This window comes from Myotis myotis, unplaced genomic scaffold, assembly GCF_014108235.1.
Source record: "Myotis myotis isolate mMyoMyo1 unplaced genomic scaffold, mMyoMyo1.p scaffold_m19_p_5, whole genome shotgun sequence".
NCBI lineage: Eukaryota > Metazoa > Chordata > Mammalia > Chiroptera > Vespertilionidae > Myotis > Myotis myotis.
The window spans coordinates 3,774,837-3,789,165 of record NW_023416357.1 but is presented as its reverse complement, the minus strand read 5'-3'; the positions used below and the strand labels follow the sequence as shown (position 1 = coordinate 3,789,165).

Here is a 14,329-nt window from a genome sequence, read left to right as displayed (position 1 = left end):
GCCTAAGCCAGCAGGTTGTTATCTCCCGAGGGGTCCCCAACTGCGAGAGGGCACAGGCCGGGCTGAGGGACCCCCCCTCCCCCCCGAGTGCACAAATTTTTGTGCACCGGGCCTCTAGTATATATATAAAAGCCAAGAGACCAGAACGACGGAACCAGAACGACCGGAACAACCAGTTGCTATGACGTGCACTGTAGCAGCCAACCAGCCAGATCAGGGCCCAGATCAGCCGGCCCCGCACCCCAATCCAGGGGTAGGGGGCCAGCTAGCCAACTGCCTGCGGCCCCTCCCCCTGGCCAGCCCTGCCCCCAATCCACCCCCCACCCTGATTGGGGGCAGGGCTGGCTGGCCAATCTCCCATGGTCCCTCCCCCTGGCTGGCCTGGCCCCTGATCACCCCCCATCAGGGCAGGCTGGCTGGACCCCACCTGTGCACGAATTCGTGCACCCGGCCTCTAGTATTTATATAATTTCTGGTAGGTTTACCAGGAGTAGTATTATTGGATAAGTATGCATTTGTTGAGCTTTAATTTAACAGTTCTCCAAAGTGGTTGAAATAATTGGCATGCTCACTGCAGTGATGAGAGTTCTACTTGTTCCACACTCTCCTGTTTAGATGTTTAAATGTATTCTTCCAACCCCACCTTGCACAGCATCTTGCTTGTGTGGCTTTAAGACGTGGCTGTGAGAAACCAGGAAGGTGGGAATGTGGCCATCTCAGCAGAGTCCTTTCTGAAAGTACTCAAGGTTGAGCGTGGCTTAGGCGTGTGGCTGGCACGGGCTAAGAGAAAGGCCTTGGCTGTCACGTCCGCACCCAGCAGTCTCTGGGCTCCCGTGGCATCTCAGGGGGAGGATGACTCAACTCTGAGGCCCTGCAGGCAGAGAAAGGTTTATTCAAAGGCTCCTGGCCTCCAGGCTGGCTGAGCTGCGCATGGTGGGGAGGAGTCTGGAGTGGGCCGAGGAAAGGGAAGTGAGGGGGCTGATTGGCAGCCAGAAAGCTGACTCAGGGTGGGTGGGAGTGGGGGCAGCAAGGGCACAAATGACTATATTTCCAGGATGTATGCAAATCAGATGTACTTAGAATTGGGTTTTAATAGAAACATTCGTGTATTCTATGGTAAAACCTTTTCTTTCCAACCACCATTTTAAAAAGCGGGTGGTGGTTAGAATAAAGAACAACACTCACAGAAGAGCTTGCAAAGGGCCCAGCACGGATCTAGAAACTTTACATCTGGGGGTTGTTCAGCCCTGCCAACACCCCCCTGCATCTTCAGATGCGACTTTTACCAACCCTATTTACAGAGGAGGAAGATGAGGCACGGAGAGGTCATGGCTGAGTTAAAAATATGTATCTTTTATTGATTTCAGAGAGGAAGGAAGAGGGAGAGAGGGAGGGAGGGAGGGAGGTAGAGAGAGAGAGAGAGAGAGAGAGAGAGAGAGAGACATCAATGGTGAGAGAAAATCATTGATAAACTACCTCCTGCACGTCCCCTACTGGAGACTGAGCTTACAACCTGGGCGTGTGCCCTGACTGGAACCAAACCGTGACCTCCTGGTTTATAGGGTGACGCTCAACCACTGAGCCACACCAGCCGGGCAGGAGTCCATACTTACTCAGCATGCCCTGCTCCTTTTGGTACAGAATAGCTTTTAAGTTATCCTTTCTGGCTGACATGCTTGTGTTTTCACAAGGCCTTTCATCAGGGGGCCAGGCCTTGACTCAAAGGTGTGACTAAAGGCGAGTAAATACATTTCCCCTGAGTTTAGGGGCAGGCTTTCTCAGGCTCGCTCCACCCTGTGGTTATTGGCCGGCCAATGGGCACTTCCTCACTTGCCCTCGCTGCTGTTGCGAACGATGGGAATGATGGCCGTGGCCCTGCGAGCTCCTGAACTGTCTTCCGAGTCATTTACGGGAGATCACACTGCGCACAGCCTGGTTCATTCACTCAGCACTTCTGGGGCCCTCTCACCAGGCACCCTGCCTTCTTCAAGCTGCAGTTTGATGGGGGAAATAGATGCTGAAGAACAACATCCAACCAAGGAAACCGGAAGATCTAATTGGCTTTCTTCAGTGATTCATGAGTCAGGCAGCAACTAGAAGGCTCTCCCGGGAGCTGTACAAAATGGGAGGTTTTTATAGGCCGGAGGCGTGTGGGACAAAGAAGTGAAAAGAGTGAATTATTTCGGACAAGGACACATTCCCTTAGAGCAGCGGTTCTCAACCGATGGGCTGCAAGAGTTTTTTAAGCATGCAATGCCTGACTATGCACTCAGGGGCACTGCCCTCTTTTCCCTCAGAGCAGCGGTTCTCCACCTGGGGGTCGAACGACCCTTTCACAGGGGTCGCCTAAGACCATGGGAAAACACGTAGATAATTACATATTGTTTTTGTGATTCATCACGATGCTTTAATTATGTTCAATTCGTAACAATGAAAATACATCCTGCATATCAGATATTTACATGATGGTTCATAGCGGTAGCAAAATTCCAGTGATGAAGTAGCCACGAAAATAATATTATGGTTGGGGGTCACCACCACATGAGGAACTGTATTAAAGGGTCGCGGCATGAGGAAGGTTGAGAACCACTGCTTTAGATTGTCAATTAAAAATAAAAAGACAACAGCCCTGGCTGGTTTGGCTCAGTGGATAGAGCGTCGGCCTGTGGACTGAAGGGTCCGGGTTCGATTTCGGTCAAGGGCACATGCCGGGGTCACAGGTTCCATCCCCAGTAGGGGGCGTGCAGGAGGCAGCCAAACCACGATTCTCTCTCATCAGTGATGTTTCTATCTCTCTCCCTCTCCCTCTCCCTCTCTGAAATCAATAAAAATATATATTTTTTAAAATGACAACAGCCAACACAACAATCACCATCCAGTGTGAATGAATCAAAATTATACCTGTATTTTTGTCAGGTCAGCAAAAAAATAACAATAGTTTCTGGTGTGCCGCAGGGTTTTAGCTGTTTATGTGTGCCAGGCTTTTTCTTTCGAGGCTGAACACCGCTGCCTTAGAGGACAGCAGGGGTCCCAGGCAGATCACCTGGCTCGTGTGGATCAGGGAGTCCCACTGTTTGGTTTAAAATCTCGCTCCGGGAAGAGGCTAAGTCCGCCGCGAGGTTAGTTACTCAGTTTTGCTCGGGGGTGTGGCTTAGCAACAGTGCCTCTAGTTGGGCCTTTTCTTGTTTTCGTTTGCACATACATACTAACCAAGTCCTCACACAACGAGTAAAAGACGGCAACGGTGACACAGGCCACGAAGGCGAGGCGCCTGGCGTCTGAGAGCAGAACGAAGGGGCGAGGGAAGGCGGAGGGGCCCGCCGAGCCGAGACCTGGAGCCTGCGGGCCCACGAGGCGCGGAGGCCCTGCGGGGCTGGGAGGACGCAGTCCCGTGGGGAGCACGGCGAACAGCCGGCCCGGAGGCTGGGATGGGGACGGGCGCAAGAGGCTGAAAAGGCAGGGAGGCCGGACGGCACGGGGCTCTGCGGCCACACCACACCGGCGAGTGCGCTTCATCTCGGAGGCAGGGCAGCGCGGAAGGGTTGCACCAGCTTTGCGTTTGGAGCCCGTGCCTCCAGCCGAAGCGCGGAGCCGGACTGCGAAGTGCACCTTTCTGGATTCTGATGCAGCCATTTCTGGGCACGAGGATGACAGGTGTTCTAACTGGCTGCTTCCAGGCAAGCCTCCCAGCTGCTGGGGTTGGCCGGAGGATGGCATCCTGCTCTGTGGCCGAGACTGGGTAGTCCCTGGGACATAAACCTTCTAGGAGACTCACTTACCTGAAGGCACATTTTAACGAGATTTGCCACCACCCAGCCTCGTTCTTTTCACGTAAACGCCTTGTGCTTGGGACTGTTGAGCAGAAATGCTGTCTCATTCAGCCCCCACCGCAGCCCGGTGAGATTCAATGACGTCGTTCCGCTACGAAATACCCAGGAAAAGGACCCAAGTCCTCTTCATTCCAAATTCATTCCAAAACTCCTTTGAATAAGCCCCCGGCAGGGCAAGAGGGGAGGGGAGGCCCTTGCCGCAGATCCCCTGGAGGAGGGCAGTCCTTAGCCCTCCGGCCCTACGCTGACCTCAGAGAACAGTTACAAAGCAACGAGGCCGCCTCCCTCTCTCAGTTACCAGCGCGCTGGCTGGGGTGTGCCAGCTGCCCTCCTCCATCCTCTGAAGGCCAGCCAAGTAAACAAGCATAACATTAGCCCAAAAAGGGACCTTCTTGGCAGGTGATTAACACCTGTCTGTTGTCCTCCGGTCTTATTCAAATGGCCTTGTAATTAATAGTGCAAACCCATCAAAGCACTCAACTGTACAGGTAGCGAAGGCTTGATGCCCCGAGAAGTTCAAGGCAAATGACTTTACAATTCCGTTCAAAGAGCCGTGTGCTGAAGATTTCTTTCCCCAGCAACACACTTGGAACACAGACAACTTTAGCCTAGGGAAACATCGGTGCTCTCAAAAACAATGATACTGATTTTTCTCAAACATTTTACAGCCTCTCTCTCCCTCTCTCTCTCTTCCTCTCTCTCTCTCTCTCTCTCTCTCTCTCTCTCTCTCTCTCTCTCTCTCTCTGAAATGAATAAGCAGATAAATCAGACGGGTCCTTAGAACCGTACCTTTACAGGAGGTGTGGGGGAGCAGGGTTGGCACAAATAGGAGAGGCATTGTGTCCGCTCTGCTATAAGAAGGCGGGATAGAGCCCTAACTTCATGAGTGCGCTCTGGCCCGCCCTGTGCCTTTCTCTTTAGTGCTCATGTCTAACACTGAGGAGAAGCCAGTGGCAGGGACTGGGGAAAGGCCGTAGAGAAAGCCAGGCAGAGGAGAGGTGGAGAGCTTGTGCAATGACGGGGGGCAGGGAGGGGGTCAGATGGGAGAAGAGTCAGCCAGAAGAGGGACAGCAGGAGGAAAGAGAGTGGCTGGAAAGGACTGGGAAAACATAAAGAGGAAACGGCGAGAAAGCAGAGGGAAGAATGAACACTTGCACGGAGAGAGTGAAGTTCTGTCCTTACCACGAAAGATCTGGCACATTTACCAGGGCCCCGTCTCATCCTGTCTCCCTATCCCTCATCTTCAGTGAGGCTCCCAGCTGCTCTTTTTTAAAAAAATATATTTTTATTGATTTCAGAGAGGAAGGGGGAGAGAGAAACATCAATGATGAGAGAGAATCCTTGATTGGCTGCCTCCTACATGCCCCCCACTGAGGACTAAGCCTGCAACCCAGGCATGTGCCCCCCGACCAGAATCCAACCCCGGAACCCTCCAGTCCACAGGCCGACGCTCTACCCACTGAGCCAAACCAGCCAGGGGTCCCCCGCTGCCCTGGAGCACTCCTGCTCTAGGACCCTCCACCTGCGGCTGCTCCCCAGGTATCTACCGGGCTAGTCCCTAACTCCCTTCAGGGTGCCCGCCCTCTCCACACCCTACTTAAAACCCTACTGACAGCAGCAACTGCGCTGCTCTCTATCTTCTTACCCTGCTTTATCCTTAAAGCTGCCATCACCGCCCACACGCCACTCAACTGGCTATTGTCTAGCACCCTCCCCGCTTTCCCGGGATCTAAATTCCATGTGGGCAGGCACTCTGTTTTGTTCAAAGCTAGATCGCCAGCACCTAGCCTGACATTTTTGGGAGGGAGGCCTCAATAGACGTTGAGTGGGTCGAGGAGTGGCTGCCAGTGGGAGAGAGCAGCAGTGGAGGAGTGTCCGAGAGGGAAGTTTGGGGGTGTGCTTCCAGCTCATCAGGACGGCCCACTTGCCATTCTTTCTTCTTTCGCTCCTCCGTCTTTCCCTCCCTAATTCAGGGGCCAGGGACAAGGAGCGGGAATGCGGGCACTGATGGAGCATCCATCCACTGATTGGAGCTGATCAGCTCCAATCCCGAGGGGAAGTGCGCAGGCCACGAGGGCTGCAAGGTGGAGAACACATGCACACGCAGTCGTGGAAGGAGAGTGGAAAGAAGAAAAGGCCAACAGACGTCACCCTCTTGGCCACTCTCCCCGATGCCCCCACGGCCCGGCCAGGCGCTCCTCGCCCTCTCCTCTGCCGCCCCGACGGCGGCTCGCTGGCCCGGCCACTTTGAAGGAGACGGGGCCTGCCTTGTCGCTCGGGGGAAGCCCCCCGCCCCTCCGCCAGCCAGCCTCGGCGGAGGCCCGGCACGCGCCCCGTGGAGCCGCGCGGGCGGCGGGGACTACAACTCCCAGCGTGCCGAGCGCGGCGGCGCCTGCGCAGTGCGGCGGGAGGCGGCGGTCTGTTCTCCGCTGAGGAGGAGCAGGGCCGAGGAGGGAGGCAGCGGGTGAGAGTTCAGAGTTCAGCAGCAGCAGCCCGAGCCCATGATTCCCATATGCCCGGTCGTCTCCTTCACCTATGGTGAGTCTCATGTGCCCCCTCGGGGCCCGGCCCGGCCCCTGGCCCGGCCCGGGGCGGCGGGGAGGCGCGGGCTTGGGGCTGGCCCCGGGGAGGAGGCGGCGGCCGCCACCGGGGCCCCCGTGCGAGTGAGTGAGGGAGTGCGAGGCGGGCGGGGGAGGCGGCGGCCGCCACCAGGGCCCCGGCCCGGCGAGGGCGGCTTCTCACGGCGCCTCTCTCTCTCTCTCTCCCTCTCCCGCTCCCGCCCTCGGCGTCCGCGCGCCTCCGCGCCTCTCCGGCCGCCATGGGACCCTGCGCTCGGCGCCCGCCGCAGTGCCCAGCCGGCTGGGGGAAGATGCCAAAATGGCGACCGGCAACTACTTTGGATTCACCCACAGCGGGGCGGCGGCGGCGGCGGCTGCGGCCCAGTATAGGTAACGGCTCCCGCCCTCTCCCTCCCGCCCTCCCTCCCCTCCCCGGCCCGCTCCTCCGCCCGGATCCCGCCGGCGCGACGCCCCCGCGCCGTCCCCGCCCCGCGGCCCCGAGCCCCCCGCGCGGCGGGCCCGGCCCGGCCCCTCCCGCTGCTCCCGGCCCGCGGCGGGGAGCGGCCCCCGTGGGGGGCGGGCCGAGAGCGGCGAGGTTTGGGGACGTGGAGGGCGGCCGGGGCTCTCGGCGGCCCCGCAGCCAAAATGGCCTCCCGCGGCTGGGAGCCCGGCCGCCGCCCCCGCCCGGCGGGCCGTGGAGGGAACCGGGGCCCCGGCGCCGGGTTCCCTCCGGCCCCGTGCCCACCTCGGGGCGCCCTCCCACCGGGTCTCGGAGCGGGCGGGCGCCGGGGGTGGGGGGGTGCCGAGTCGCAGGCGCATCGGTCTCCGCCCGGCCCCGGCCGGGCCCCCGGAGCCCAGATAACGTGCCGTCTTCTAGGGTGCTTTCTCCTCCGGCCTGCGGCTCCCCGGGCCCTGCACCCGAGCCCCGCGAGCAAACTGCGGGCGCCCCTCCCGGCCCTGCTGCTCCCGGGCTCCCTCCGGGCGGGATGCGCACCCTCCAACCACCTGTGCAGCGGGTGCGGGTCGGAGGCTGCGGAGACGGCCAGGTTCCAGGCGGCCGCGCCTCCCCTGGTTTGCGAGTTGGGCTCCTGTGGGCCCGTCGTTTACCGGAGCGAGCCTGTGCCCTGGGGAAAGGGCGGTGCAGGGGAGATTGCACGGAGTGACTGCCATGCGCCTTAGGAAATGCCTACCGGAAGGGGGGCCTTAATCTCTCAGGTGTCACAAACCAAAAAAGGGGGGTGTTTTGTTGTCGTCGCTGTTACTTTTGGGTCATTCTGAGACAGCCTGTCTCCAGGTTCAGGCCGTGAGCATGGAGAGTCCAGGTTCAGGCCGTGAGCATGTGGATCCAGGTTCAGGCCGTGAGCATGGAGAGTCCAGGTTCAGGCCGTGAGCATGGAGATCCAGGTTCAGGCCGTGAGCATGGAGATCCAGGTTCAGGCCGTGAGCATGGAGAGTCCAGGTTCAGGCCGTGAGCATGGAGATCCAGGTTCAGGCCGTGAGCATGGAGATCCAGGTTCAGGCCGTGAGCATGGAGATCCAGGTTCAGGCCGTGAGCATGGAGAGTCCAGGTTCAGGCCGTGAGCATGGAGATCCAGGTTCAGGCCGTGAGCATGGAGAGTCCAGGTTCAGGCCGTGAGCATGGAGATCTAGGTTCAGGCTGTGAGCATGTGGATCCAGGTTCAGGCCGTGAGCATGGAGAGTCCAGATGCAGGCCGTGAGCATGGAGATCCAGGTTCAGCAGGTTCAGGCCGCGAGCATGGAGAGTCCAGGTTCAGGCCGTGAGCATGGGGATCCAGGTTCAGGCCGTGAGCATGGAGAGTCCAGATGCAGGCCGTGAGCATGTAGAGTTCCTACATGGCAGGCTTCCTGTGGCGAGATGGACTGTATGTGTGTGAGTGAGTACGGGACATGGTCACTGTCGAACCCGGTCGCTTTCCCCCGCTCATCACTCCAGGCAGCGGGAGGTGTCGTGCAAAGGGCATCAGCGGGAACCAGAAGACCTGGGTGCCCGTCTTGTTTGCTCTCGATTTTATGACGTTGGGGGGCAACACTCTATCGGGGCTTTCTTTTTCCCTCATGTAGAAAATGAGATTCTCGGTCATCTTTTGGGGTTAAAAATTTGTAATTCTGAGAAAGTTGCCTTATTCCATGGAATTTCTAAGATGCCATTTATTGTAAAGGGGCATCATTGTTTTCCTATACCCCTAAAAATGTGCTACCAATTAAAACATGACAGTGCTTACCACCATTGATTTTAGGAGATGTTAACATGTATAAATGTGCCATTTATTGATGAAATTGGTGTTTTGCTAATTATTGAATGCATGTGGACTTTTTTTTACAACTCTCTCTTATCTGGGTACATATTTCAAATAAATAAATACTGAGATGACAGGTAACTGGGGCAAAATGTTGGGGCTTTTTAAACATTAGCAAATCCCTTTGCTTACAAGTTGTAAACTAGTAAAGTCTCAGCTACTTTGTTAAAAGCTTTTAGGGCTAATACTTTTTGTGGAGAGAGAAAAAATATTAGCTGTTTTCTTTTTCTGGGAAACGAGATAGCTACTCCGCACCTGTGCCATAAATCCAGTGCTACCAAGTACTTTGTGTTCTAGACAAGGCTGTATTTAACCACTCAAAATTTTACTTGTTTTACCCAGTATTTTTCTGTTAAAATGGGCAGAGTGATAGCTTTTTGGTTTATTTACTGAAAATGTAGTGGGTTTGTTGTTTGTGGCAGTTTTGAAATATTTTTCTAATGCCGACCTACAGATAGAAATGAGGGGAGCAAATGCCAATTTAAAGGTAATTATTTTTTTAAATAAAATAGTTGCATGTATGTATTTTATCCTAATATAGGAAACTATTAAATAATTTCTGTACCTAATTTTTCTTCGGCTTTGAATCTCATAGTTTCAGTAGACTAACAACAGTCTAATTATTACTTGCTACATATATGTCTAGTGAGAATATTTTTAAAAATGTTATTTATGCATATATTGGCAAAACTAATTAAGATGCTCTGTCCTCATATAAATATAGTACGTGGAAATTGTTTGCTTTTGATAGGAATAAATGAGGCCCAATAAGGCTAATATTTTGGCTCAACATAATGAACACGTACAGTAAGCTCTCGACTTTTCAGACCTCAATTTAACAACCTTCAGATTTAACGGACAAAATTTCTAGTTTGTATATCACATGTGGAAATTAACACCTTATTCATTTTAAAATGCTTTTAACCAAGATTTGCTTATAATGAAATTAAGAGGTTATATTTTTTGTTATTAACTGCTTTAAATTTTTTTTTAAATAGTCCTTTTGTTGTTGTTTTAAATATATTTTTTCTGATTTCAGAGAGGAAGGGAGATGGGGAGAGAGACATAGAAATATCAATGATGAGAGAGAATTGTTGATTGGCTGCCTCCTGCACACGCTCTACTGGGGATTGAACCTGAACTGTGAACTGCGACCTCCTGATTCTTAGGTCAATGCTCAACCACTGAGCACACCAGCCCGGGCTCACTGTTATTTGTAACAAATTTTAGCCAATAGGCCAGTCATATGTTAGAAAAAACACTGTAGTAATTTCGCCCACATAAATATTACACATCTACAACTACCTATAATAATAAGAATGTAATATTCTAATTAGATCAGACAGCCAAACGACCTTCTGGATGAAGCCATGGCGGTGGGGGCCGAGGCAGAGGCAGTTAGGGGCGATCAGGCAGGCAGACGAGCAGTTAGGGGCAGGCAGGCAGAATGGTTAGGGGTGATCAGACAGGCAGGCAAGTGGTTAGGGGCGATCAGGCAGGCAGGTGAGCAGGTAAGGGTGATCAGGCAGGCAGGTGAGCGGGTAAGGGTGATCAGGCAGGCAGGCAGGTGAGCGGTTAGGAGCCAGTAGTCCCAGATTGCGAGAGGGATGTCTGGCTGCTGGTTTAGGCCCGATCCCCTGCAGGATTGGGCCTAAACCAGCAGTCGGACATCCCCCAAGCGGTCTGGATTGCAAGAGGGTGCAGGTCGAGGTGAAGGGACCTCCCCTCCCGTTGCACGAGATTTGTGCACTAAGCCTCTAGTCCTATATAATAAAAGGGTAATATGCAGATTGACCAAACGTTGGATGACCAGTCGCTATGACGCATTGACCACCAGGGGGCAGACGCTTAACACAGGAGCTGAACCCTGGTGGTCAGTGTGCTCCCACAGGGGGAGCACCGCTCAGCCAGAAGCCAGGCTGATGACTAGCGAGCGCAGCGGCGGTGGTGGGAGCCTCTCCCATCTCTGCAGCAGCGCTAAGGAGCAGCAAGCTGAGGGGTAAGGAGCAGCGAGCAGGCAGGTAGTAATGAGTGAGGGCTCCTGGACTGCGAGAGGGTGCTGGCAGGGCTGAGGGGACACTCCCTCCCCTCCTCCCCAGTGTACGAATTTCATGCACCCGGCCTCTAGTAGTCTACAAATTTAAATCCCAGAGTCATTGCTGGTAAACAGTATTCAGAGAATGATCACAGTCACACTGTATCACTTGATCACTTTGTATCGCTCACAGTGATTGGTTTTGTTGTTCTTTACATGACTTTCTGCAGCAGTTTTAACAATGTTCCCATGTCAAAAATTTCTGTGAAAGTGAACTTCTCATACATAATTTTAATTACACAAATGTGTCTGTATAAATAACAGGTGAACTAATTTGTCAATTTTTAAACATATACATTTGGAAAACCTATTTCAGCCCTTTTTTAAAAAAAATATATTGATACTAATTTCAGAGAGGAAGGGAGAGAGCAAGAGATATAGAAACATCAATGATGAGAGAGAATCATTGATTGGCTGCCTCCTGCACGCCCCTGCTGGGGATCAAGCCCGCAACCCAGGCATGTGCCCTTGACTGGAATCAAAACCAGGGCCCTTCAGTCTGCAGGCCAATGCTCTATCCACTGAGCTAAACCAGCTAGGGCTCAGCCTTTTTTTTTTTTTTTTTTAATGTTTTTATTGATTTCAAAAAGGGAAGGGAGAGGAAGAGAGGAATAGAAATATCAGTGATAAGAGAGAATCATCAATGGCTGCCCCTTGCACACTTCCTACTGGGGATGGAGCCCACAACCCAGGCCTGTGCCCTGACTGGGTATCAAACTATGACGACCTGGTTCTTGTGTCCACGCTCAACCATTGAGCCACACTGGCTGGGCCAGACTTTTGGCTTTAATGGACACGCCCTCACCTGAATTAGTCCATTATATTGAGGTCTTATTGTAGCATTAATAGTAAAAGCATATACAAAAAATGCAATAAGGATGCTCTTTTTCTTCCTGTCTAGAAATCATTACAATGTAACTTTTAAACATGGCAGACTAAGGCCTACTTTGAAGGGTGCAAACTCAAGTCTTAAGCAGTTATATGTGGATGCTGTGGGTAGTTGCTTCATCTGTCATTGAATTCAGAGAAATGAAAGTAACTCTTAAGTCTAGATTTAATTCTGGTTCTAAGCTATTGGTTACAGCTATGTAAGGTATTTTATTAAATTTATTTGGAGTTTAGACTATTGCTTGTTAATATTTGAGATTCATAATGGAATTTTAAAAATCAAGGTTTTAAAAAGGATTTTTTAAAGATCTCATAAGTTCTGCTACTAATAACTTTAAGATAAACCAAGGTTTTCATTTATATATGCATATGAAACATTTTTGTGGTAGGCATTTGTTCAGTTCTTATGCTACATGTTCCGTCAGCTGCTGAGTTTTTTTTCCTGCTTTGTGTTATTTTTTTAAGACAAGTAAATAAACTTATTATGCCATTTGCCACTCTTGCAGATGTAATCTTTTCATTTTCTGACCTTTAATTTGTCCGTCCCCCCCCCTTGGAAATGAAGAAATCAAAAACATTTTTTATAAGTATTTGTGTATGTATATGTATGTATTAAATATGTTGATAGAATGTTAATTTGGGGTGTGTGGGACAAGGCAGACCTCAAGCACAGTGAAAAAATAGAGATGGCTTCATGGCAGAAAGGGAACTTGGTTGGGTAGATCACCTACTTCATTCAGTAGATTACCTTTTTGGTTTGACAAGATAAACTTCCTTTTAGACAGACAAATCTAATTTATAATAAATCTTGGAAACTATTTTAATAGTTATAAGGACTTAGGTTAGCAAAGAAAGTGAGGAAGGGCCGGCTGGCATGATTCAGTGGTTGAGCATCGACCTATGAACCAGGAGGTCATGGTTCGATTCTTGGTCAGGGCACATGCCAGCCGGGTTGTGGGCGTGATCCCCAGTGTGGGGTGTGCAGGAGGTAGCTGATCGGTGATTCTCTCTCATCATTGATGTTTCTCTCTCTCCCTTTCTGAAATAAATAAAAATATATTTTAAAAAATGTGAGGAAGGAAAAACTTTCTAATTCATAGTTTCATAGAATCAAAATCATTACCACTCTTTCATTGGCAGTAATACAAAAGTTGATTTGTGGTATATTTAAATATATGTATATTTAATGTAAAATAAAGTAATCCCACTAAATATCACTATTAATAAGACACAACCATTTTTTTGAGACCTTTAAACCAGCAGTTTCCCTTATTCTTTAGAAAAGCTTTGCACGTATCAGTTCCTTGTCATCTTTCCAGCTACTCAAGATACTTGTTTTTTACCTGGATAACCTAAATCTTTAGCATGTGTTTAATTAAACTAGTTTTCTTTGTCCTATATATAATGCTTAGTGTATCATTGATATCTGAATGTTATTTTACCTTTCAGTATAGTTAGCTATTTAAAATAATCAGTTGGCAACATTTTTTACACTTTTTATATCCACCATTTATTGAATTTGAAGACTTTAGAGATTGCATAAAGGTTGCAAAATAATTGCTTTACCCCCATATTCTTAGAGTCTTAGCAAATGCTAAGGGATAAATGTTTAAGTGGGATTTTGACCGTTTTCTGGACATTAGTTTAAGTATCTGCTAGTCAAAAGAAGGCATATCATCTAATGATTCTTGAGATGTCTTTAGGACAATCTGTTCCTAAATTATAATTATCTCACATCACTAAGATAACTTGGGTAGGCTGATTGGGTAAGCAGGGGGGATTTTCCCTTCTCTTTCTTTTTAACTTTTTATTTGAATGTAGTGTTATGAATATTGTGTCTTGAAGGAAAGAATAAAAGTAACTAGTATAAAATATTGTGTCTTGAAGGAAAGATTAAAAGTAACACTAGTAAGGTAAAAAAGGAATAATCACTGAGAAGCTGCAAAAACCAGGTGAACAGGTTTTTGAAACCAATCATGGTGATGGAAATTTACTGGCTCTACAAAAAAAAAAATAAAAAAAAAATACTGCAACTGCTAATTATATCAGCTCTTCCATTGTTGAATCAGAGATCTTAGGATTCATAGTGCATGAGTGAGTTTGAAATAATGAAAATTTTTCTTTCCAAAAAGACTGTTGCTGTTAATGTTGACGATATTTCCTTTTTAATGTTATTAATAATTTTAAGAGTAGGGTGAGCCAGAGTATCCCTGAATAGAATGCTGTTTAAGGTGTGTGCTTTACTGTGCTTTTGTAAACTACCTTACAAATTACTAGGATGAAAGGGCATGCATTTGTAGCTGGTTAGACTTGGGATTTGAATCCCAGCTCTGTCCCTTCAGTCACTTAACGTTTCTAAGACTCAGTTTCCTTACCTAATTTGCCTTGAGGTAAAGATTTAAATATAAAACTTACTAGCCTATTCCCTGATTTTTAGAAGGCATTTTACCACTGCTAGTTTTCTATGAAGTAGAGATTTGAATAATACTATAATGGTTTTTAAAGTACTCCTTAGTTGATTTTTATCATATACTTAATATATAGAGTTTTATAATCGCAAAGTAAAATGTTTTAAAAGTAGGTACTTGAGTATGGGTGGACCACAGTTTCAGTGTAAAGTAAGTCCTGTTTATATATAGC

The 14,329-nt window shown here is 49.8% G+C and overlaps 1 protein-coding gene across 6 annotated transcripts in view; it reads left to right on the top strand.

Annotated features, from left to right (window-relative positions):
* Positions 1 to 6,209: 6,209 nt before the first annotated feature.
* The window catches only part of ZFR (zinc finger RNA binding protein), a 72,568-nt gene continuing 64,448 nt past the window's right edge, over positions 6,210 to 14,329 (top strand). For 5 of the 6 annotated variants that reach the window (XR_004967839.1, XR_004967840.1, XM_036311072.1 and 2 more), the window contains exons 1-2: positions 6,211 to 6,368; positions 6,679 to 6,778. Coding sequence is in view for 4 of the 6 variants with exons in the window: in XM_036311072.1 (XP_036166965.1) it covers positions 6,332 to 6,368; positions 6,679 to 6,778 (137 nt within the window). In the remaining 2 variants the exon portion in view is untranslated. Of the gene's footprint in view, positions 6,369 to 6,678; positions 6,779 to 14,329 lie in introns of all 6 variants that reach the window. The other variant, XM_036311073.1, reaches the window with a different exon arrangement.